Source organism: Cryptomeria japonica, chromosome 2 (assembly GCF_030272615.1).
Source record: "Cryptomeria japonica chromosome 2, Sugi_1.0, whole genome shotgun sequence".
Classification (NCBI taxonomy): Eukaryota; Viridiplantae; Streptophyta; class Pinopsida; order Cupressales; family Cupressaceae; genus Cryptomeria; species Cryptomeria japonica.
Window position 1 is genome coordinate 321,354,994 of NC_081406.1, and position 25,088 is coordinate 321,380,081.

The window sequence follows — 25,088 nt, forward strand, 5'->3', positions numbered from 1 at the left end:
CCTCGTACTACACCGGGATTGCAAACCACTTTGGAGAGTACAAGATGGAGGAAAAATGTCACAGAACAAGCAAAGAAGGCAATTGGTAATTTTTGGTACTCCTCTCACTTGGCATTCCATGCTTCGAGAAATCCATATTGGCAACCTATGGTAGATGCTATTGCAGCTGTAGGTCCGGGTTTTCAAGCCCCATCTTCTGAGTCTTTGAGGGTTGGAATGCTACAAGATGCAGTACAGGGTGTTGAAGATGTTAAAGAGTATCGGTTACAGTGGGCTATTACTGGTTGTAGCATTATGTCAGATGGCTGGACAGATAGAAGGAACCAGACTCTCATTAACTTCCTTGTCTCTTGTGAGATTGACACTGTTTTTTTGAAATTTGTGGATGCATCTAATATTTCAAAAAACACATCTGCATTGTTTGAGATGTATGAAATGGTAGTTACGGATGTAGGCCCACAAAATGTGGTTCAATTTATCACTGATAATGCTGCTGCATGTCTTGCTGCTAGGAAACTTCTGACAGATAAATACCTTTATATTTTTTACACCATGTGCAGCACATTGCCTTGATCTAATCCTAGAGGACATTGGAAAAATTGAATGGGTTAAGGAGGCATTCAAAAGGTTCACAAGGTGACCAAATTTATTTATAATCACACAAGGGTTTTGGCTATGATGCACTCTTTCACTGGGGGCAAGGACCTAGTTCGATCGGGGGTGACAAGATTTGCAACAAACTTTCTTGCATTGGAGAAACTATGTGAGCAAAAAGTTAATTTGAGGCGAATGTTTGTTTTAGCTGAGTGGATGGAGTCTAGCTTCAGAAATCAAGCAAATGGCACAGTAGCGACAGAGTTCATCTATTCTACTAGCTTTTGGAAATCAATTGAACAAATTGTAGAATTTTCAGAGCCTCTAGTAAAAGTTTTGAGACTAGTGGATGGGGAAAAACCCCCCATGGGATATCTGTATGAGGCCATGGATAGGGCCAAGGAGGTGATAAGGAGTAAGTTGGGAAATAACAGGGATATGTATATGCCGCTGTGGGACATAATTGATAAGAGATGGGATGGACAAATGCACACTCCTCTCCATGCTGCGAGATACTTTCTCAATCCTTTGTTATTCTGTAAGACTCCATACATGGATATTGATGCGGAGATCAAACAAGGCTTCTTCCCGTGCATGGAGAAAATGTTTCCTACTGTGGAAAAACTTGATGCGGCTACGACAGAGTTGCAAGTGTACAGACAAGCTAAGGGTTTTCTTTCTTGTAGGGCTGCGCTGCAAAGCAGGAAGACTATGCAACCAGGTAGACTCTATAAACTTTTGAGAATCTCTTTATTTTGCCAAAATGCTCATTAAGTTTGTTAAGATTTTAAGAGAGTCTTACAAGATCACCTCCATATAATGTGTTTTTCAACTCAATGGTGGGCTGGGCTTCTTTTGGAGATGAAATACCAAATTTAAGGTGGATGGCGGTGCGCATTTTGAGCCAACCATGCAACTCTTTAGCTTGTGAGTGTAATTGGAGTGTTTTTGAACACATACATTCCAAGAAACGCAACCGCCTATCACAACAACAGATGAATGACTTGGTATTCGTTCACCACAACCTCCACTTGAAGATAAAAAAAAGCTCAAGGTGAGAATATTAATATATAGTTGCAATAGTTGAAATTGTATTCACTATTCATTATGTTTCTCACTCGTAAGGCAAAGACTAATTCCTACATGGTAAAAATCAGGAACTATTGAGGAAGACTCGCTAATTGACCTTGATGAGAGATCCAGAGTGTGAGTTGATTGCTGTTGATGATGATGATGATGATGATGATGATGATGATACTCCACTTGAGTCTGAAGATTTTGATATCATGAGGGAAGCCAATTGGGATTGTGCATGGTTTAATCGAGCTAAGAGAGGCTCTCACCTGGAGCTTCATCATCAGAGCCTACTGCCCTCTAGCATGCCATTGTCTATAGTTGATTTTTTAGAATTTTGTACTTAGTTTACAGATTGATTTTGTACAAAGTCAAACTATATTGTAATCGACATCTTGACATCTATCACCATCTAGATATTATTTATGTTGAGGTATGTTTTTGTGCAATATAATTAGCGATATGAATATAAACAACGAAAATCCATTTTCTACAATTCATGTGTTGAAGTGTCTATTTTATTTGCCTACAATATCTCTATGCTATGGAAATGCCCTTAAATATAAAAAAAAAGTAATTTTTGATTGTGTTTCTGCAATTTTTTATGTTTTTTTGTAAATACGATTTTTTCTCGATTTTTTTCACAATTTTCAAAAAAACTTATACTTTTGTTTTGCCGATTAATTCCCCAAATGATTAATGTTTCTTTGGTTAGTACTACTACCAGCATTACAATATGAATCATAGCATATAAGAGTGATGAACCATGTGCAATAACATGGCCAACAGCTGCAAATGAAACCAAGTCCTTTCTCTTCACACCAATGAACTCACACACCCCAAAACCAACCCCAAACACCAAAAACTCTAATTCTGATATACTCCCATCACGCTGCAAACACACAGACCAGTAAACACCAAATCCCACTAAAACACTCACAACTCACCCAGTTCTTAACCAAATGACACGAAATTGAAAGTAAATGATCACTATGAGGTAGGTGATCATTCCTAGGACAATAAAACATGACAAACCGACCCCAATAATTTATGCACACATTCCAAGCTCAGCCACATGGTACGGTCAGCTAAGGTACGATTTTGCAAAAATAAAATCCAAAACACCATTTTAAGCTCTATAAACTTGCAAAATGAATCGCCTAAGCCATAAAGAAAGATAGATGAAATACCCAGATCGAGGAGAATGAGACACTGAGACTTGCGACCCAAAATCCACTTCAGCACACTCCGCGACTAGCAACAAGAACACACTACAACACTCCAAAAAATCAGAAATCTAATATATAAATCTGCAATATTATCTTCAATCCACTCCTCTGAATGAAGTGCAGTCTTTGGCTCGATTAGTTGCTGTATTGCAAGCAAGAAATCAAGCTATGGCTAGGAGGTAAGCGTTCTCTGAAGCTTTCACTCTGCATTTCGGCAGCATTTCATTATAAAAATTCTTGGATACCAAAAACAAGAGCCCAACACTCTTATTTATAGACTTTGTGTCTACAAATTAAAATTCACATTCCCTCCAAATGAACACCAAACCCAAATGCACATTCACTTCACATTATTTTGAAATTACATTTCATTTCACCTTTCTCCAAATCGATCTTCTTATAGGAGCAAATATACTTTATAAAAATGTCAATAAAATCATAATGTGGCATCCAAGGTAGATAAGTGAATATATTATAAAATTAACTTATTTCTCCATAAGGCGTCCATCTTGCCTTATTAATATTTCACTTTATAAAGTATTTTTCCTCAACAATAAATCGCCCAATATATAATTAAGGAAATGACTTAGATATCAATATAACTTAAGCAATCCCTTTAAAATTAATCGTTCAACCTTTGCCTTAAGTTATAACTTAATTTAAAACACCATTTTTCATCAAATACTGAACTTGCCAAAACAAGCTCCAAGGATATGGGGAAACAGGCTGAGAGAATTGCCCTGCCAGAAATAGTCACTGAACTGAGCTGAAAAACCCTTGCCAAGAATAGCACCAAAAAATGTTTGGAAGACCAACTGCTCAAACTGACCTGTCGGAAATAGCCATCTGAACAAGCTTGCTGACATCTTGCTAAAAATAGAATTGCTAAAATTAGTACTTACTGCTAAAAATAGTAAGTGTTTCCAAAGTGATTTTAACCACATTCTGAGCAGCCGTTGCATTTACTAAAAATAGTATGTTCGGAAAAAGTCACCCAATGCAAATGCATGTCGAACCATTTTGAAGCTCTTTGAAAACCCAGAAGGAATCCAATATCCAAACTGTCAAACTCCCACATACACCCCCCGAAAACACCAAAGAATCCTCCTAGAAAATAGAAAACCCTAATTATTAGTCCCGACTAGCCTACGGGCCTCCGAAATAGGCTAGTGGCCAACTGAACTAATCATTGCGGAGAAGGGGACATTACAACAGAGAAGGAGAAGAGTGATGAACCTTCAAAGGAACATCTCGTATTCATGACTGCGGCCAATGTCACTGACAAAGGTAAGCAGATCGTTATTGAGGATGACTTTTCCGACGGTCCGGTGGACTTGAGCACTCTTTCTCCTCTTCAAGCGTTGAGACTTGCCACCCAAGCTCAAATTAAGGCAAGCGAAGATCTATTGAAATCTCAGACAGAAGAAAAGGAAGTTATTACTTTTGCCATTGAGGTTTTGGAGAAACTCTTACCCAATTTTGATCAGGGTTTTGGTGCTTCTCCATCCGGAAAGATTAAGAATTTATTAAATGCTGTTAATACCAATTTTGTATCATTAGAAAAGGTTGTGGATGAAACTGTACAGAAGAGGTTTAATGAGATGAGATTGCAGAAGAATTTAAAAGATGTGGAGAGAGATAGGGCAAGCCTGAGAACTGCAATGAAGATTGTAGAAGAGCTCTTGGATGAGGGCGAAAAAATCCTCAAATCATGTTTGTTTTTGCCCAAATTCATTGTAGACATTGATCGGCAAATAAGAGAACTTGAGGGTAAGCTAACCAGTATAGGACAATCTTTTGCACCTCAATCAGTTTTCCCAAGTACCCTTGAAGCGCAAATTTTGGATTACACCGCTAAAATAAAGGGTTTGAATCAAGACAAGGATAGAATTTTGAGCAGAGTTGGTGAACTGAGGAGTTTGATAACTCCCCCGATGGATACCTTGCTGGGAGTACAACAAGATGCAGTAAGTGCCTTAGCCAAACCTATTCCATCCGACCTTCCCAGTCTTGAGATTCATGCATTTATGTACAGTGCTTTAATAAATGTCTTTGATTGTTTCCTGAGAGGATGGAACGAGTATTTGAAGTTCTTAAAGGTGACTTAAACATCTTTAAGTTTATGTAAATAAGCTATTCATTCATTCATTCTTTTGTTCATATGTGTTGGTGAATCCCCACCCTTTGCCATTGATGTCAAAGGGGGAGAGAGATAAAGCAGTGAAAAATGGAGTAATTAGTTTAGGTGGAGTCAGTGTAGATTGAATGTACAAAATTCAGATTTTTGGTGTCAACACAATTTTGGGATACTTATCATTTTTCACTAGTGTTGCCATCAATGCCAAAGGGGGAGATTGTTGGCATTTGATGCTCTGGTGAAGATTGGTAGTCTGTAATGATTGCAGATGCTTAGGAGTTGTCATTGATGGCAGCTCAGCCTGTTGATCTGATCCGGTATGAAGTATTGGTTAACCGGTAATCTGGAGTATATCTTCTATGACCAGTTTGCCCGATGAAACTCAATTTACAGATTTGAGAGCACTTTTCTTTTTTCGGTGAAACATATTTTGCTTTTTGTGATCAGGGTTGATTGGTTAAGTATTAGAAGCCTGTTATCATGCAAATCTACCCTTCGGTATTGATTTTGTCACTTGTTTGAAGATCCGGTATCCAATAGAGCAGCAAAGCAGAGTATTCTTCATGTTTGATGATGCAGTGTGTGTCCGGATTGTTTAAGTTATTTTCGGTGGTTGGAATTGTGTTTGGGAGTTATGTGAAACCTATAGGAAGCGTATGAGAATATGTTTTGGGTCTGGTACAAAGTTTTTGAAAAGATTGAAGCTGACTTGTAGCTACACGTTTCATGTTGCGTGTTATGCAACTTTTGGAAGCTAACCTTTGGGAGATTAATCCTGTTGATCCAGATATATATATGATCGATTTGGATGATGCATTAAGTATGTGATGTGATGTGGTAGACTGTTTTGGAGCGATTGAGCACAGTTTCACGTGCGCATTTTGATTTTGGTTGATCTGGTGAGCAATTGCAAAGCAGAATAGAGCAAATAAGCAAATCAGTTGCAGCGGATCATTTTGCACTTAACCGGAACTGATTTTTGGCATAGTTAGATGCTATTTACGAGTTCACTACTTGTTGTAACCTGTTCATAATCAATTGTAAGGCAGGGAGCCTCTCTTCGGGTTGTAGTCCTTTGTACTTGAACAGTGAGCTCTAGACAGTATGCCTGAATGCAAGTGCATTCCCTTTATGTAATATTGTTTTGCTACTGGCCATAGTGGAATAATATTGTGGGTTCAAATTCCACCGTGGTTTTTCCCATTTGGGTTTCCATGTAAAAATTCTGGTGTTATGATTTTGTGGTTGATTATCTTGTGTTCTTGCATTTTACTTTCTTGCATATGCTTTTGGTGGTTTGAGTTTAAGTTAGAAAATTCGATTGCCGGTAGATCACTGATTCACCCCCCCCTCTCAGTGATCCTTGTTTCCAACAGTACCTACAAGGATGACACTGCTAGCGGTACCCTCAAGGTTAGGACGAAAACCCTATACTTTTCTTGCAAAACTTTGATCAAGTTTGTAGCACATTGATTAGGTCTAATTTTGAATTTTGTAGGGCAAGGAGTTACGCATTGTTGGCAATCCTATATGGAATTAATTGAGGGTTAGGTTGTGTTGACGTGTATTTTGTACACAATCATACACAGAATAAAATACCGACAGGCATCTTATCCTCTCTTGAGAAAATAGTCTCTAACTGCTGAAGATCTGCAAAAAGGATAAGTTAGATAGACTCCAAGGTTCTTTTAGTGGGGTCTCCACGTGTGGACAAGCTTTTTAGTGGTATGATGTGATTTGCTGTTTCCTCCAAGGCGTCTTACGTATTCAAAGCTCGAAGATTTTACTAATCTAAAGGAACTTTCAAAAAAAAGGAAAAAGATAGGGCTTAAGAGGTCTAATTTAGCCTAACCCTACGAACGACTTAGCATGAATGAGATTTGGCAAGACTCAACCAACTTCAATTTTGCCATAAGATAACAACTTAATTGAAATTAGTGCGATCTTCTAAGGTAATAATGGTATTCAATGCATCAAAGACCAAGGACACTACTACGAAGGTACATATCCTAGATGCGAAAATGCTTGAAGGTTAAGGACTCAAAATGTTTTTCAGTCGACCACGCAAGGCGTTCCTACAATCAGCAAGAAGCTAGTGGTTTGGATTGCGAATCCTACCAAATATCAAATCTCACACTTAGCCTTTCAAATTAACAAACTACTTTGATTGAGCGAGATTCAAGTACATCCAACAACCATGAAGATAACTTAAGAAATTTGCAACAAAACACCATAACTTCAATATTTTATTGATTTCCAAGTCATCATATACAACAATTGCTTGAATTTCTCTCTTCAAGGCTCAATCTTGCTACAAAATAAAAATTGCTTACAACTCTAATCTCTCTATTTCACTCTTAACTCTATTTTTCTATTGACTATTCTATTACAAATGAAATGGAAAATGGGGGTATAAATAGCATCCCCAGTTACAATGAAAGGTCTAGATTGAAAGTAAATCAATGGACAAGATCATGACACCTAAACCCTAATTAGGGTTTGTTACAAATGACCTCCTTTTTACTGAACAATATTAAATACATAGCCAAATATTAAATTTGGCACAAAAATCTAGGAGGTATCAACCAATGAGAAATAAGATGTCATGTCATCTGTAACAACCTTTCATCTAGAATCTTATTCCCTTTCCAATTCTCTTTCTTAGCATATGCAATGAATTTTGTTACGATTCCTTCGATTTCTGCGATTGGAATCTCGGGAAGATTCTTGATACTCTCTTCTAAGTGGATAACCTGATCAAATGCATCTAGAAGAGCTGTGTCCCAAGTAGGTTCAAGTTCCTTTGTTCTATCAATCAGGAGCATGGTGGCATACATCTGATCATACTGCTCATCTGTAACATCTGCGTCTTTGCGAAAGATGATCTTGATTCTATCTTCAAATTCCTGTAAATCCACATCTGTCTCGACCTCGATCCCTCTGCCAAGAATGGTACGAAGTACTTCAAATACTCTGTCCTGGATCGGATTGATCACCTCCTCAACTTGACCACATCTAACACTGATGTCCTCAAAGAGAACACTCTTTATATGGAGTAAGGTTGACCACTGAAACAAACTGTGAGAATCACCTTCTAAGATCTTCTCTTGTGCTAGAATTCTTCTGGATGTATGTCTTATAACTTTCAAGACAGGAATGACAACGTCCTTGGTATGGGCAAATGCAGCTACTGTTGCCATCAATCTGTGGATTATCTCAAGAACTTGGATAGCCTGATGGGTGATCTTCGACATCCTTGTAACAAACTCAATGGCCACCGTGTGAGATCTATCCATCCAACTACATGTACGCTGGACCACATTCCTGAATCTTTCTGCTTCATTGATTGATTGAAGGGGCAATGCCTGCAATGGTGATCTAACTGGATCCTGACGTCCCAAAGGTTCATTGATGTGACTGAAATATGTCCTCCATGCACCGACCTCTTTCTCAAGCTTTCTATTCTTTTCTACTTCTTCTCTAAACTTATCCTTCAATGCCTCAAATGTGTCGGTGGCATCATCTAAAGTCTGCTCTGCTGTGGACGGTCCTAACTCAATAGTCTGTATATGATAGTCCTCTGCTAGGATCTCATCCTCATATTTGTCTGCTGCCGGTGTAGCTATCTGCAGTTTTCTAGATCCAGTCTCATCTCGAATCATCTTGGACATCTTTGTAGCCTTCTTCTTCTCTGTTGTCATATGTGAACGTCCCACGAGGCTCTCTAAATCAATTGCACTGTCTTCATCCTCAATTACGATCACCTTAGTCAATCTTTCCTTCAACCAATCTGGGATATTTGATCTTGTCTCTTGAACTTGAATTTCTTTATGTACTATTTCTTCTTGTCTGGGAGGAGATGTTACTTCGTTATCATTATCTAAATCATAGTCTTGGAGAGATCCATCGGATGAAACATGCTGTGCTTGTCCTTCCTCCTGCCTGTCATTCTGTACCATCGATTCCATGGATTCTTCCACTCGAACTGTTCTATCCTCTGGCCTGGAAGAAGTACCTGGTGTTTGATCTTTGTTAGCATCTTGCTTTTCTTGGAAGGCTCTTTCTTTTCTGATCTTTCCTTTCTCTTTGAACCTCTCGAATGGAGATTGCCCTCACTGGCACATCGAAGGTTACCTTCACCTGAATTCCTAGGATTAGGATTGCCTTCACTAACACTGGCTCCACCTTCGGCTGGCTTTTCTTCCAAAGTAAAAGACATGGCTATGCCTTGTTCTCTCAACTTCTGATGTTGAACGTCTACCCATCTGCGAGTACAAGACAAGACTGGTGCCATCAAATCATCTAAATCCACGGCCTCGGGCTCATTCCAATTCAAACTTATTGTTTTGCTTTCTCTATCATATGAAGATTGGATGTGCCTGCCGTTGTCCTGAGCTTGGTCGGCCACTCTGTAAATCTTACATTTCCTGATGAAATCCAAAGGCAATCTAGAATGTATCTTTCGTTTCACTTCGAGATCATCTAGGAGATTCATCATAAAATCTTCAATCTGGTACTCATGTCTAAATCTTCTACCGACCGTCTCCTCTAAATATCCATGTGGATCAAAACTATTCCTCCAAGCAAAAGATGAAAAAGGATACAAGGCTAACTCCTTCTCTGCATCATCCATGGCTGAGACATTGGGACATACCTCAACTGAATTACCCAAAATAATAGGTACCTGAACTCCATTCTGATGTCTGTGTCTGAATGCCTTCACATATGCTGCCAACTGCCTTGTTACTTCAAGTAACACAATCCTGTCTGTCGGGTATCTCGGCAACATGTATGGGGGTAAAGGACATCCATACACTCTAATGTAAGTGAACTTGGGAAACTGAATGAACCAAGCACCGTACCTCTTGATTAACTCCTGGGCATCCTGAGATAATCTATTGTGAATCCCTCCTTGCAGCGTCCTGGTGATGTTCATCGTGAAAGTATCATTGATTAACTTGTAGTTCTTCCCTGGTGGATGATGCAAGTAGGTATAGGATTCACAAACTCTGACCTCGCCGGGTCCTCTTCCAATCACTCCTCTGTGAGGTAGTCCTGCGTACTCAACGCTCCTGATTAAGGCATAGATGACATATGAACTCATGTGGAAGGACTTAATTGCCCTGAGTCTTCTCAACTGTACGTCTAAGCAATGGCTAATTATCCTAGCCCAATGTATTGTACCCTTTCCTTGAACAATCACCTGGATGAAATAAAACATCCATTTCTTAAAATAGAAGGCATGAGGTGCTCCTGTAACTCTGTTGAGCATGGTAATCAAATCTCTGTACTCCTCTTGGAAATCGATCCGGTGCGGTGTGTTTGGTACTTTGCTCAGACGGGGACGACTCTTGAGTAGCCAGTTCTTGTTGATTATGCTTAGACAAGCATCTGGATCATCATCGTACACTGATCTGGCTCCTTCAATGCTCTTGTATATCATGTCCCTGTGCTCTGGAAGATGGAAGGCTTCACTTATGGCTTCCTCTGAAAGGTACGCCAAAGTGTTTCCCTCATTGGACACAATTGTCCTGGACTGTGGATTGTAATGACGGGCACACTCGATCATCAACTCGTGGCACTGAATAGCTGGAGGAAAACCGGCCGCCTTGATAATGCCACTCTCTATTATTCTCCGGGCGACAGGTGATGGCTTGCCGATGTAAGGGACCTCTCGGAACTTCTTCGTGCTAAAGTTTCCCAAGTTTGTATCTCCAATGTTGCTCCACTTGGACACGATCTTGGTCTCCACTTCTTCAGTCTTCTGATCTTCTTTCATGAGAGCCGAGCGACTGGTGGATGCTCCCGCCTTTGGGGTTGCCATACCTACACAACATTTCATTATAAGAAATAGATTTTGCAATAAATAACGTAGATAAGAGAGATAGATTTTAGGAAACCTCATGATAAGTCCCTAGAGTTATCATTTCCTAAAATACAATGATTGAGCTAAGAGATTTAAAATTCAAAATTTGAAATATGACGATGAATGAATAAAACAATAACAATTAAATCGCCATACCTCGATAGAGAGCTAACTCTAGAATGCAAAAACAAAATTTGCCTAGGCAAAATTGAGGTATAAAGATAATCTTCAATATGATCCCCTCAAATTTGATTTCGCCACCTCTGGAGAGAATGTGATCTTCACTTATCGCCTTGGACGTGGTCTTGGATGGATCTTCAAATTCGCTCTTGGTGTGGTCTTCGAATTCGCACCACCTTTAATCTTCAATGCAATTCGCACCTCTTCAAACACACTTCGCACGCCTCACACCACCTTGGGAATGTCTATGCCACCTTTAGTTTGAAGTCGCACCACCTTTGGAATGTCTAAGCGCGCCACCCTTGGTCTTCAATGCAATTCGCACCACCTTTGGAATGTCTTCGCCACCTTGGATAAATGAAACTCGCACTATATTCGCCTCTTGTCAACTCGCATGAAGGAAAGTAAAATAATGATGTAGAAAATGATAATTCTACCCCCCTTATATAGCGCTTGCATCCTTTACCCCTTAGGCCGACTTAATAAAAATAAAACCATTTTTAAACGATTTTTAAATGATTTGCAATGATATAACAAGGCCGACCTCCACATATGAGCGCTCAAATCGATTTTTTATTAATTAAATAATTAACTATTAATGCCTTGCATTTTTTAAATTGCAAATTTCGATTTTTTAAATAAGGCAAAAATAATTAATAAATGTTAACGCCATATTAAATGCCAATAAAAAATGGATTTTCAATTTTTTAAATTGACTTAGCATTTAAAGAAAATTTGAATTGTTTAATTTGGCGCCACAAAATATGAAAATAAAGGGACGTACCTCATCGCTCTGGTCCCTTGAAGAGGGACAGGAGCGATCCATGATTCTTGGCATGATTCTTGCGTTTTCAACATTCAACCCCTTCATTTCCACATCCCAAATCGATCATCTGGTGGTCCTTCGAATTTGAATGCCTCTCTTGTGCGAGCAAATGTATCTTATGATCATTATCGCCCTGGTCCCTTGGAGAGGGACAAGAGCGATCTCCATGTTTTTGCTTGAAATTCTTCATTTTGGTACGATCCTTTCCTTGCATCAACTTCCAAATGCCAATTAAAATCCTGTGCGTCCTTGTCTTAACGTGACTTTCAAAGAATGTCATGTGTTTTATCTAACATCGCCCTTGTCCCTTGGAGAGGGACAGGAGCGATCTCCATGTCTTTATGTTCATCTTGTATCTTTGACCTTCGAACTTATCAACGCTTGTGTCCTTTGCGCACGTCCCACTCGCTTTTGCAAGGTACCTTCGATGTTATAAGGATCATCGCCCTTGTGTATCTTTGTCTTTACGTAAATCTTGCATGGATTAATCTAATATATCAATATCGCTCTAGTCCCTTCCTGAGGGACAGGAGCGAAGTTCATCATAACATGCTTGTTCTTGTTTGTACCAACTTGCAATCATCTTCATTGCGTGGAATGATGTCCTTTCGACCCTCTTGGTAACTTGAAACTTGTTTGCCTTTTGAAATTTACGCCATTATGTAGATATCGCTCTGGTCCCTTGGAGAGGGACAGGAGCGATCTAGGTCTTTAGAGTGCAAATCCTTCCATGTGATGACCTTTGCAACGTTGCGCTTGATGGAAATGCCTTGAAATGTCCTCGCCACCCTTCGTCCTGGCTTGGATCGGCCTTGAACCTTGGAGGGACGACCTTGAACTTTGGAGGGACGTATCATCACCATTGTATCGCCCTGGTCCCTTGGAGAGGGACAGGAGCGATCCTCCCTTTGTGGCCTTTATCTTACTTTGCCAGGTTCCAAGTTTATATTCAACGGAGTCGTCCTTCTTCACTCTATCCACCCATGCCTTTACATTATTTGTAACTTTGCAAGAAAAGCAATTATATCAAAAATCGCTCTGGTCCCTTCCTGAGGGACAGGAGCGAACTAGGCATTTAGCACTGGTATGGACGTCCCAAAAATCTTCAATTTATATTCAATGCGCTCATCTCATGTTCTCCTTCGTTTTTGAACGTAAACTTGCCTTGACCCTTGTCTGGATTTTGCAAAATGGAGGAAATCGCTCTAGTCCCTGGGAGAGGGACGAGAGCTACAAGGTACCTCGCCCTGGTCCCTTGGAGAGGGACAGGAGCGATTTAGTCAATATAGGTCATTTTCCTTCGTTTTTTGCATCTCAAATTATATTCATTTGGCAAAGCATCTTCCTTCGGGCGTCCTCAAATTGTTAAGTTATCAAAATCTTGCAAGGACAAGGCGAAATTTGAATTGTAGCTCCGGTCCTTTACTGAGGGACAGGGGCGATTTTCTTCCTGGAGGCCTTTCTGTGCTCATGAAAATCTTCAATTTATATTCAAATGAAAGATCTTGTCGTTCTCTATCACTTCAAACGTAAAATTTGTCCGGACTCTACAAGGATGATGAGATAATTGAAAATGAGCTCCCGTCCTTCACTGAGGGACAGGAGCGATTTTGCTCCTACAGGCCAAAATAACAAGATTTTTCACATTTTAACACTTCACGAGGCGAAAACAAATCAATTCCAATGCCCAGGATCAAACTTCAAAAAAGTCAAAATTTGGTCAAAATATTCAGTCAGACAAAAATTCATATTGACGGTCATCATTTAGACAAGTTTAAGCTCTGCATGAACATTCCAATTGAAAATTAGACCATTTTGGCGAGATCATTGCATTCAAAATTTGCATTCTAGAAAAGAAAGCTCAAAAGCTCTAAAAAAAGACTGGATTTTGGCTTGAAAAGGCAAAATTTAAAACCCTAAGGCTTAGCCCTAAATCCAGACAACTAACTGACTAACAAAACCCTAAAAACGAAAGCGAAAACAAGCGAAAAACAAGCAAAAGAGGGGGTCCCCATTTGCGATGGGGCGATGTGTGAAATGGTCACAACAGGTTGGTGCTCCAAGCCGCAAGCCATACAAATCGCCCAACTTAGGAGGCACCATCCTTGGAAAGCAAATTTGGAGGCAGTGAAGGGGTATTTACTGTCCTACCGCCAGCTGGTAGAGAGACCTAGTGTACTCATATCTCGGAGGTTTCACACACAACTAGGCTGTCAGAGGTTAGGAGGTGTATTCAATCCATTAACATTGCTGAGCATACCTTATCGCCCTACCAGCAGTTTCAGATTGGAGTTATCCACCACCAATGCACCTACTATTGTGTCTACCAATATCCATTTGATAAACATCAGATCTGTTGCTCCCTATGCTCAATCACCATCATCATATGTTGTTGGGTGACACAAAAGTGACTATTTAGTCAATTGATTTCTGCTATTAGAAATTGTTTTCCCTTGACCCATAGTTTGGGATAATATTGTATGTAAGGTATCAAGGTGTTGTGCAGGCCTTGAACTAATGAGATTTGAGTTTTGTACGCATTGCAATATATTCTTCCTTTTCTGTTTTGACTTTTGTTTTACCAGCCTTGCAAGATGTCAGTGCTATATTGTTTTTATTAAACTCTGATTGGTAGCCTAGTTAACTAAATAATATGGAGAATTTTCCTAACACCCAGGCAGAGAAAGTGGTTTCTGTTGAGAATTGGAACCAAGAAGTGAATGATAGATTTCTTGTCTTGAGAAGGAAATGAAGGAAATCAAGGGGAGTCTTGAATGGGTTGTGAAGGTTAGCCGCTTTGCAATCCTGAATAGTGTGGCTGGGATTTAGATTCTGGAAAACAATTGGATCATGTTAATGCAAACAATTGAATCACTAATTTCATCTCGAGTATGTGCTTAACATGAGTATTATATTTTTGGGTACTGCCCTAGAAGCTCTTGTATTGCTATTGATCTAGGTACCTACTGGGTTGTTCTATAATTTTGGCCACTATATTGTTATAATAAAAACAGAATAAGAAATATTGTTGATCTAGGTATGTCAGTCATAATAAAAGGTCAAAAATGATTTAAAAAATTGAAGACAATCAAAACACTAAACAACTCTTTACACCAATTGAACTGCTGGCAGACCTATTTTATATGGTTCTAACAAGCCATTTGCTGACTTGGATACTCTTGATGAAGAACAATATGATGAATTATTCACGTAGTTCTTGAGTTTGACTATAACCATTGGCTTTTTTTCCTATTTCGAATCCCAAAAATAAAGATTTAAAATATTGAAGACCATGAAAACATTGAAAAGAAAAATTACTACTAACTAAACTGCTGCTAGTCCTGTTTGATTCTAATGAGCCAATTCCTTAAGTGGATGCTGTTGATGAAGACAATGAAGAGGAAGAAGTTGATATTATAGATGGTATTCCTGCCATGGTGCACTTGTCAGGTGCAGATTCACTCAATGATAAGCTAATGAGTACCTGGCAGAAGAAGGTTATTGCTTTCTACATGATTAGAATAATCAATCAAACTTTGTTTCAAACTTATCAACAGGGATGCAGGCCCAAGAATCACCTTTATCTCCTAAGTGGTCTTCCTTAGGATTTTCTTTCTCCAAGCCTCTTAAGGAGTCGTACATTGATTTGGAATTTTGGACAATGTGAGGGTGTTTTCAATGTACTTGCCACAGTTGATGGCTTCAGCTCATAAATGCAGAGATGCATTTTGGGATTGTATAGTTGGCCATCTCTCTCTCAGCAGCACCATTCTGTTATGGTGCGTAAGGGACAATATATTATCTAGTGTCATTATCAACACACAAATCCTTGTTTGGTTTACATACTAAGACAAGCTTAAGTGTTTGAACAACTTGCTAGGATTTACCTCAATCTTGCCCCTGATGATCTTTCCTCTAGTCCCAGCCATACATATTCCATGTTCAAAATCAACAAGTGGAAGCCGAATGCTTGTCTCATGCTTACTCATCTGGTGCAGGTAACACTGATTCAAATGACCAAAATGTTCATGCCATGGTTCCCAAGTTGTTTTGGCAAGCAATTAGTGCTTATTTATCAAAACTAAATAACCTTGCAGCATGGTTTACTATGCCAGTCGCAGCAATTCGTGACTGGTCTTTCAACTCCCTAATAACAACTGAGCTAGGATAAAACTCAACTAACTTGCCTTCTCCTGAATGAGTAATTGATAGCGTTTTGAGGAATCAAGTTCTGACCATGTTGTTTAGGAAAACATATAAAATGTTCAAGAAAATAAAAACTTAAAAAATGAGTGAGTTATGACCTGTACAATCCCCCTTTATGACAAAAATTTAAACTGGATTCCTCACCATGTCGGGCTAAATACATCATGAATAATAATAGAACTCAAAACAAAAAAGATACCCTTTTGAGGATTGTGAAGTTTTATGTAATGAAAAATTCAGAAATTTGTGAAATGAGGGAGAAATTAAAAAATACCATCTGGGAGTCTGCCTGTTTCAAAATATTATCCTTAAAAGAAGGAAGTGAAAATCTGGATTGTGTGTTGCAAAGATGAAATCTCCAAGAGGCAGCACCATGACAGCAGCATGGCATTGGGAGTTGCAGTAAAGCTCTGGAAGCAATTGAGACGGAATCCTGAGCTCTGATACCATGTGCAGACTCCAGAATTATTGATGTCCTTGCGAAAGTTTACATATAAATACTAAGTTACCAGTTCCGGTTCAGATTCAGATTCGGATTCGCGGATTCGGCAATTTTTTTTTTCTTCTTGGGTACGGGTACGGGTTTGTCCACACACACACACACACATATATATTTAATTTTTTTTTATATATATATGTTCAAACTTCAAACATCAAAATTATATATGTTCACAGTTCCCAGTCCATCAACAATCTAGCCAACATTAGACTAGTTGTTTTGAATGAGAGAAACCAGTTTCATAAGGTTGGCCTATCAAATCTATCCAGCACCACACCCAAAGAAAAATGATGACCCTCATACCTGAGGCAAGCACATTCAATAACCCCTTGTTTACACTCAGCTAGGCAACTGAGGACAGTAGAAAATATTTCAGATCAGGGAATCCATACAAGGTATCATCCAGCTCAGCTAGGAGACTGTTCATACATCTCATTACAATTTTTTAGAGTACTGTAAAGGTTTCCATACTTGGTCTAACTTTGGATCTGCAGAGCAACAGATAGTTGTAATTCTGTTATTCCAGAGATAATAATAAAACAGTTAAGTTGTCCTCATTTATTTATCTGTTCCTTTATAATTAATTTAAGTTGCAATCTAGCTATGTGAATCCAGGGGGAATAATATCTGTCAGTTGTAGTTTGCTGTGTTGAAAGGTCAGTGAAGTTTGGATAGTGTCACAATAACCCTAGGACGTTACATCTGGGCCCTCCTTGGTTCGACCTGGGTCCCACCTGGGTCCTGCCCAGGCGGCTGGGTTCGAACCAGGCTCGGACCAGGACAGGGCATGAACCAGGACCAGGACCTGGACCTGGGCATTTTAGGGAAGAACCAGTAACTGAGTATAAATATTATGACATATAGATGCTCAATGAAAACTTATGTACCAAAGCTGCAGGATTCCTATTCCTCATTGACTGTATTGGCATGTTGTAGATATTTATATAGATAACAGAATATGAGATAAAGATGGATTCAATTTAAAGCCAGACGCCTATCTCGAAAAGCTGGCACTTTGTTAGTTATCTGGGACTTTGGATGCCCCACATAACAAACAACATGCCGGCTGTTTAAGCACTTCCAAACTAATGTTTCTTGAATCGGCCCACTCAACTTTAATTTCTTAGCTTCTTTCCATCCAGTGTTTGAGCATCCATTTTTATAATGTAGGGGACTCATATTTCTTATATTGTTCTGGTTTCTTCGAGGATCAAGTTAAGTTGGGTGACTCAAATTTTAGTTGCTTACACTTTTATGATGTCTCTCAGCCACAATCTCGTCATTAAAGTGTTCAATTTTTCTCTTCTAGTTTTATATTTGTAAAAGTTTAAATATTCCTAGTGTTTTGCAGGGGTTGGATTTGCTATGCATTACCATGCTTTTTCCTAGCTATAGCAATTTTTATGCTATGTTCGCATCATTTTAGCAAAGGGAAGCCAATTACTGAGATTAGGGTCGCTGCTCCTCCAACACAGAATACTGTAGAGCAGTTGTTGGCTCTGCAACAGGCAGTTTCTCAAGTAGAAGAGCTTGTTCAAGATGGGAATATTATTCTTCTGAAGATTCGTGCACTACTGCTTGCTGCTTTTCCTCAGGTGTCAAGGCCATACCTTTATTTTTCTTATCTTCTTTCTAAAGTTTGTCTAATATCTTGCAATTTTTAACAGACTGCAGTTATTCTGATTTGCAGGCAACAGACCGGGCAGCTGTAGTTCTAATTTTCCTAGCCATAATATTAGCTTTTTTGCCTTCGAAGATCATTATTCTTTTAGTGTTTTTGGAGATATTTACAAGACAAATGCCTTTACGGCAGCCAAGCACTGAGCGTGTCACGAGAAGATTCAGAGAATGGTGGTTCAGTATACCAGCAGCACCTGTTCTTCTTGACAAACCAAAACAAGAAAAAAAGAAAAAGTAAATAGGAAACTTCTCATGAATTTTGTGTATGATTTGTCTGTATATTTCTCCAAGTCTTCTTTGGCGAGTAAATATGTTGTGAAACTGTAAAGAGACTGTCAAAGCGAAATAGAAAAGCACACTGGTGCGGTATTTGGACCGCAATTTTACGTGATCTCACTTGTAAGATTTTCTCTAAATGGGATGACCACAGAGTTGTTAAGATTTTGCAAAAGTTTTAGTAATATAGCAGCTTCAGAGAAAAAGGAGGATTAAACACCATTGATGCTAACTAACTTCGTGTTCTGGCACCCAACTTACAGTACAGCAATTTGAACCGAGGGTAGTTCTCTAGTCACCACAAGCCACGAAAAAGTGCTTATTATTTCTTGACATTTTCACAATTCATGCCAAAATATGGTAAAAGATAGAACTACCGTATGACAGAGGATCTGTTTGTGAAACAGTGGAAGAATCTCACTCGAATTGCATCCAAACTTGCATAATTTGTATTTTGCATTTGTAAGACCAAAAAGAGAATATGTTTAAGATGAAAATATTGTAATAAAAAGAGGGGACTAAGAAACATTGCATACATTTGTTCGCACGAACCATAATCTCTCTGGTAGAGTAACTATTGTGATGGATAATCTTTAACCAATTATTATTAGCTTTCTCATTAATTTATATTTTTGTTTTGTAAAATATGTAATATTTTAATGACGAAGATAAAATAGAATTTATTTTAAAGGTAATTATATCAAAAAGTTGAATTTTTATTGCAACTTTCACGTACATAAAGGAAGTATTAATAAATATTTTATAACGATACAATAAAAAATAAGTGTCACATTTATTATCAATGTGAAGTTACATTACAACTGTTAAGGGGGTTAAATTGACGACGATAGGTCTCAATGAAATAACAAAACGTGTGGGATGATGTTAAGCATTGTGGTGGACTCCTTGGTACACTTGTTCATGTTGGTTTTGGTGATCTTTGACGTTTGCATTATGTTCTTTTTGATTCAAGAGTAAGGTTCACACTATGGCATATTTTGTTGGAGTGAGGTGTTTGGGTGGAAGAATGAGGGGTAGCAAAAAGGGAAAGCGTTGGGAAAACATAGGAGCACAAGACAAGGATTGAGCCATGTCAAACCATTTCCACCTTCCTCGAGTATAACCAAGGTCCAAAAGCAACTTCACCATAGCTGAACGAATTTAAACACCAAGGAGGCCATCCATTTAAATATGGGGTTGACTTTTATCACTATTTATGGTGGTTGTGTTCCAACCCAAGAAACATTGGTGTATTATTACACCTTTGGTGTTGTATTAAGGGGTATCCTTGGTTCATTTTATATAATTTGATTATCATCATGTAGATCTATTTATCACATACTATAAATTAGTGCTATCAATTTTTATTTGCATATATAATTAGGGATCATTCATCTAGGACATCTTCCATGTTTGAACGTGTTGTCCTCAATCTAGTCATTAAATCGACATTCTGTTGGATATTGTTGAAAAGTTTGCTGGAATGATGTGTTGTCATTGATGTCAACATATTCTTGTGTTGCAGTCAGATTAAATGAGTTGGTTTGGTCGATGTGATGTAGATGAGCTGTTGCGGTTTAATGGGTTTTGAGATAAGTATCTCTAGTTGATTTAGTTAAAGTTTTAGTGGTTTGCATGATGATTTGATTGAGTTATGAGATCCAATATTATGGTTGGTTGTTCAGTTGTTCACGTTGTTCAGTGTTTTGGTTTTTGTTATGCATTGCTCCAGAATTGTAATACCTTGGATTGTGAATTTGGCAGTGGTTGGGATGTTCATATGTGTCTTCGATTCAGATGGTTCGTGATTTGGAGGTCCGCAAGAGAATCTTTCAATTTGACAGTGAGTTTATCGTATGTTCTTGAGGTTCGATATAATGATGATGAAGATTCTAGGAAGTGATGATGTTGCTGCTGTAGTAATTCATGATGCTTGTGGATGTTTCTATATCGTGTTCTATCCGTGTTGACGGTCAACATTGATCGTTGGTGCACATTATTGATAATTTTTTTGATTCGGTGGTGTTCTTCATGTTATGCGACATTCATGATGATTGTAGTGTGTTACGGATGTTCGAGGTGTAATTATTGGAAGTGTTTCTTGCGTACAGTGTTGATTTAGGTCCAAACTGGCCTAGCTGACATTGTTTTGGTCCGCATGTATTGATGTAGGATGTATGGATATTACTTTGTAATTTGTGTTGAGAGTTGAGCCGACTTTGAAATATAGGTTGATTTGTATAAATATATGTAATATTCATATGAGAGATGTAACTGCATTGTATTTGTAAGTGTGATCGAATAAGTGTGCGAGCAAGTGTTTTGATCTTTTGGAAGAGTAGATCAAGCTGCGTGCTTAATCGAAAATGTAACCAGGCATGTGGAAATGCTATTTCATCAGTTCATGATCCTCCAGATGTAATCCAAATGTTTTTATAAGACAATGAGTCTTCCATAGGGTTGTAGCCCTTCTTGTTTTGTGATTTGAGCAGTGAGCTCTAGGCAGTGTGCCTGAATGCATGTGCATTCCCCATTGTAATATTTCATTTACTCCTAACAGGGTATTATCTCATTGTGGGTAGGTTCCCACTGTGGTTTTTCCCTTAACTTGGTTTTCCACGTCAAAAATCTTGGTGTTGTGTGTGTTATTGATGTGGTGTTTATTTGTGCTTTCATTGCTGATTATTAGATCTGAATTTAAGTTTGAGTTGTGTAGTGTTTGTGAGAAAACTGATTCATCCCCCCCTCCCAGTTTGCTGCCTTGTTGCCAACAATTGGTATAAGAGCTAGATCTTCTGGAAGAAGCTTGACCGCTTGAGGAGATTCGTGATGACAACATTTGCTTTTAAGAAGGACAGTCTGAGATTTGATGGAACAAATTACACTCCATGGAAGAAACAGATGGAATGTCATTGGCGATGCATCAGTGAAGATTATTGGAAGATTACTAAGAATGTGTATAATGCTTCTCCAAATGATCCTACAACTCTGGATGAGATAAATGAAGTTGAATTCAATATTAGATCTAAGGAAGCATTGTTGAGTGTCTTGTTTCATTCTGAGATGACCAATGTGATGGATTTGCAGACTGCTCATGAGATCTGGAAGAAGCTAGAGACTTTGTATGAAGGTGATAGCCATGTGAAAGTTGCTAAGTTGCAGAGTTTGAAAGGAAAGTATGAGATGCTGAAGATGGACGAAGATGAGAACATTACCTTCTTTATGCAGAAAGTGAATGAGCTTGTGTTGAACATTAGATGTGCTGGTGGAGTGTTGGAAGAATTTGAGATTGTAGCTAAAGTGTTGAGATCCTTGCCTCCTACTTACAAACACAAGGCTGCTACTATTGAGGGGATCCAGACGATGAAAAATGTGACTAGAGACATGCTGATTGGAAAAATTGCTGCTTTTGAATTGAGCGAGTTTGGTGAATCTCTTCCTAAGTCAGAATTTGCATTCAAAGATACTGTTTCCGAGAAGCAAAAATATGATCCGGGAGAAATTTTTACGAGAGTATCCAGATATGAGAAGGAGATGAGAGATCTTGAAGAAGAAGAAAGAGAGCTTGAAGCCTTCATTGCCTAAAGGTGCCGGTAATTATGAAGGGAAGTTGCCTCTTAAATATTTTTCATGCAATAAAATAAGACATTTTGCCTTAAGGTGTCCGGAAAGAGTTTCTAAGAAGCCATTGACGCCAACCTAAATATCCGAAGAAGTGTTATTTTGCTGTTGATGAAGGTGTGACAGATGATGAGTCTGATAAGGGAAATTCAGGAGATGAGTGGGTGTTCATTGCTACCAAGGAAGATGATCCGGTGACTGCTGATTCTACTAGATGCATTATTGAAGAGAAAGCTTTGGTTGTTAAAGTTGAAGAGAAAGATGAATGGGTTATTGATAGTGGTTGCTCTCATCATATGACATGTGATAAGAGTAAGTTTGTGAGTATGGAAAAGTATGATGGTGGTGTAGTAAGATGTGGAGATGACAAAGCTAGTATAATCCGTGGTAGAGGTTCTATTTCTCTTGATTGTACATATAACACTGATGATGTCTTGTATGTTGAAGGTCTAAAGCATAATCTTTTGAGTGTTGGACAAATGGTTGATAAGGGTTATGATTTGCAATTTAAGAATGACAAATGTAAGATCTTGAGTAGCTCCGGAATTGAGATTGCATCAGGTACACAGACTAAAGGTAATATCTTTCACTTGAATATTGTTGGTGGTAAAAGTTGTTTGATTTCATAGGTTGATGAAAATTGGTTATGGCATAGAAGGATGTGTCATGTAAATTTTGACTGCATGGTTAAGATAAGTTCCACTCAAGCAGTGATAGATCTTCCTAAGTTGATAAATCTCTATAATTTGGTATGTAATGAATGCCAATTAAGGAAGCAGACAAGAGTTTCTTTAAAAAACAAACAATATTACTTCTAATGGGATATTGGATCTTGTGCATATTGATCTATGTGGTCCTTCTAGAGTAAGAAGCTTGTAGGGTGCCAACTATTTCATGTTGTTGATTAATGACTATTCAAGGATGATGTGGGTTACTTTCTTAAGGGAGAAGTTTGAAGCCTTGGAGAAGTTCAAGAATTTCAAAGCTATGGTTGAGATTGAGATTGGATTGAAGCTGAAGTGTCTGAGATCTGATAGAGGTGGTGAATTTACTTCCGATGAGTTCAATTCTTTTTGTGAAGAGCATGGGGGAAGAGACAGTTATCTGCTCCGCGGACCCCTCAACAAAATGATGTTGTGGAAAGGAAGAACAAAACAATTCAAGAAGTTGCTAGGACGATGATGATTGAAGGAAATATTTCGCATATCTATTGGAGAGAAGCTGTGAGTACTGCTATATACTGTGATAATTCAAGTGCTATCAATATTTCTAAGAATCCAGTGTTGCATTCTAAGACCAAGTATATATCAATCAAGTTTCATTTTTTGAGAGAGAAGGTAAATGCAAAGGAAGTCAGATTGGAGTATGTATCTACAAAGAAAAAAATTGCAGATATCTTCATGAAGCCTTTGCCTAAAGATACATTTGAGTATCTCAGAGAGAAGCTAGGGGTGATTTCCCCTCCCGATGAGAACTAAGATGCATAGAGTTGCATTAGTCCAGTGGACTTCACAAAGATATCTTGTGATCCATATTGATGAGTGAGGCTGCTACTCAGGGGGAGTAGTCAGTGGTGTGTTTCAGATGTTCAGTTTTGGGAGAGAATCATGTTTTGCAGTATGTGCCTTTTGCATTGATGTCAAAGGGGGAGAAGAGCATGTGAAAAACTGCCATATCATGTGCATGATCTCAAGGGGAGATTGTTGAGAGTTATGATTGTTGGTTGTAGATTTCTGTAAAGGGGAAAATTTGATTTGACAATTTGCAACATAGGAGGGAGAAATCACCAAATCAATTTCGCTTGGAAAACCCTTACATTCAAAAGAAGGAAGGGAATCCACTAGATCCAATCCTAAATGAGGCAATGATTGAATACTGAGTGGATTAGTTTGATTTGGGTTTTCCTCTTTTGTAAGTTGAATTGTTAAAATAAGTAGAATGCTGAAATTGAAGACAATATATATGGAAACAATGAGCTACATGTTCGGGATTCCGTTGTGCACCTGGATCTGAGTAATATGGGCTAATTCAGAATTGCCTTACGAAAACTGCCAAAAATAGTAAGGACCGAGTGCAGGGACCAGGACACCCCCTCTTGGTCCTCCGAAATTTTCGATCGTCGAAAAGGGATTTTTCCATCTCTGTGTCTGAAGCTTATTTCCAGAAGTACAACCACACACCTATTTTCTACATACAAAAGGAAAGATAAATGTGTTGGGAATAGGGGTTTGCCTAAGTCAAACCCTATTTGAGGAGTCAAACTTGAATGAAATATTGCAAATACTGAAGTAAATAATGGAAAGGTATACCTTAGATCTGCAATGATGGATAATGATGCTTTTCTTCTTGAATGTAATCACATATGTTGTATGAAATGGCATGAATATGACAAAAACCTAACACACACACATGCTTGCAAATGAATGATGTAATGTTGTTCCAATGAAGAATATGCAACCTTGAAGAATGCTTGATGAAGAATTCTTGAATGCTTGATGTAGTCTCCTTGCCTTCTCCACCTTGCTCGCCTATATGCTCCTTATGCTTGTTATGATGCTATATCAAAATGAGAGGGGGAGACCTCATATACTTTCCTATCATCAAACATTCTAATTTTCCGACATTGACCGACATGAGGAATTGTTTTCCTGCTCAAATTTGAGATAGAGCCTAGGGGCCAAATTGGGTCCCAATTAGGGAGGACCAGAGCGTGGTGCCCTGGTCCCACCCCAAATTTGGTCAGGAACATGGGGCTATGCTAGGTGCAAGAAGAAAAAAAGAAGTTTGGTTGCACGGGAGAGGCACAAATAGGTCCCAATCAAGCATGAGGATGAGACCGCTAAGGTGAGGGCCCCAAATGCGGTCAAAATTGCAAGCGGTGCAATTTTAAGACGCTACAA

At 38.6% G+C, this 25,088-nt stretch overlaps 1 protein-coding gene across 1 annotated transcript in view; it reads left to right on the forward strand.

Moving 5' to 3' along the window:
* The window catches only part of LOC131027209 (uncharacterized), a 147,174-nt gene extending 127,984 nt beyond the window's left edge, over nucleotides 1-19,190 (forward strand). The window contains exons 8-9 of the mRNA XM_057957214.2: nucleotides 17,963-18,206; nucleotides 18,302-19,190. Coding sequence (XP_057813197.1) covers nucleotides 17,963-18,206; nucleotides 18,302-18,529 — 472 coding nt within the window. The 3' untranslated portion in view covers nucleotides 18,530-19,190. The remainder of the gene's footprint in view (nucleotides 1-17,962; nucleotides 18,207-18,301) is intronic.
* The last annotated feature ends 5,898 nt before the right edge of the window (nucleotides 19,191-25,088 follow it).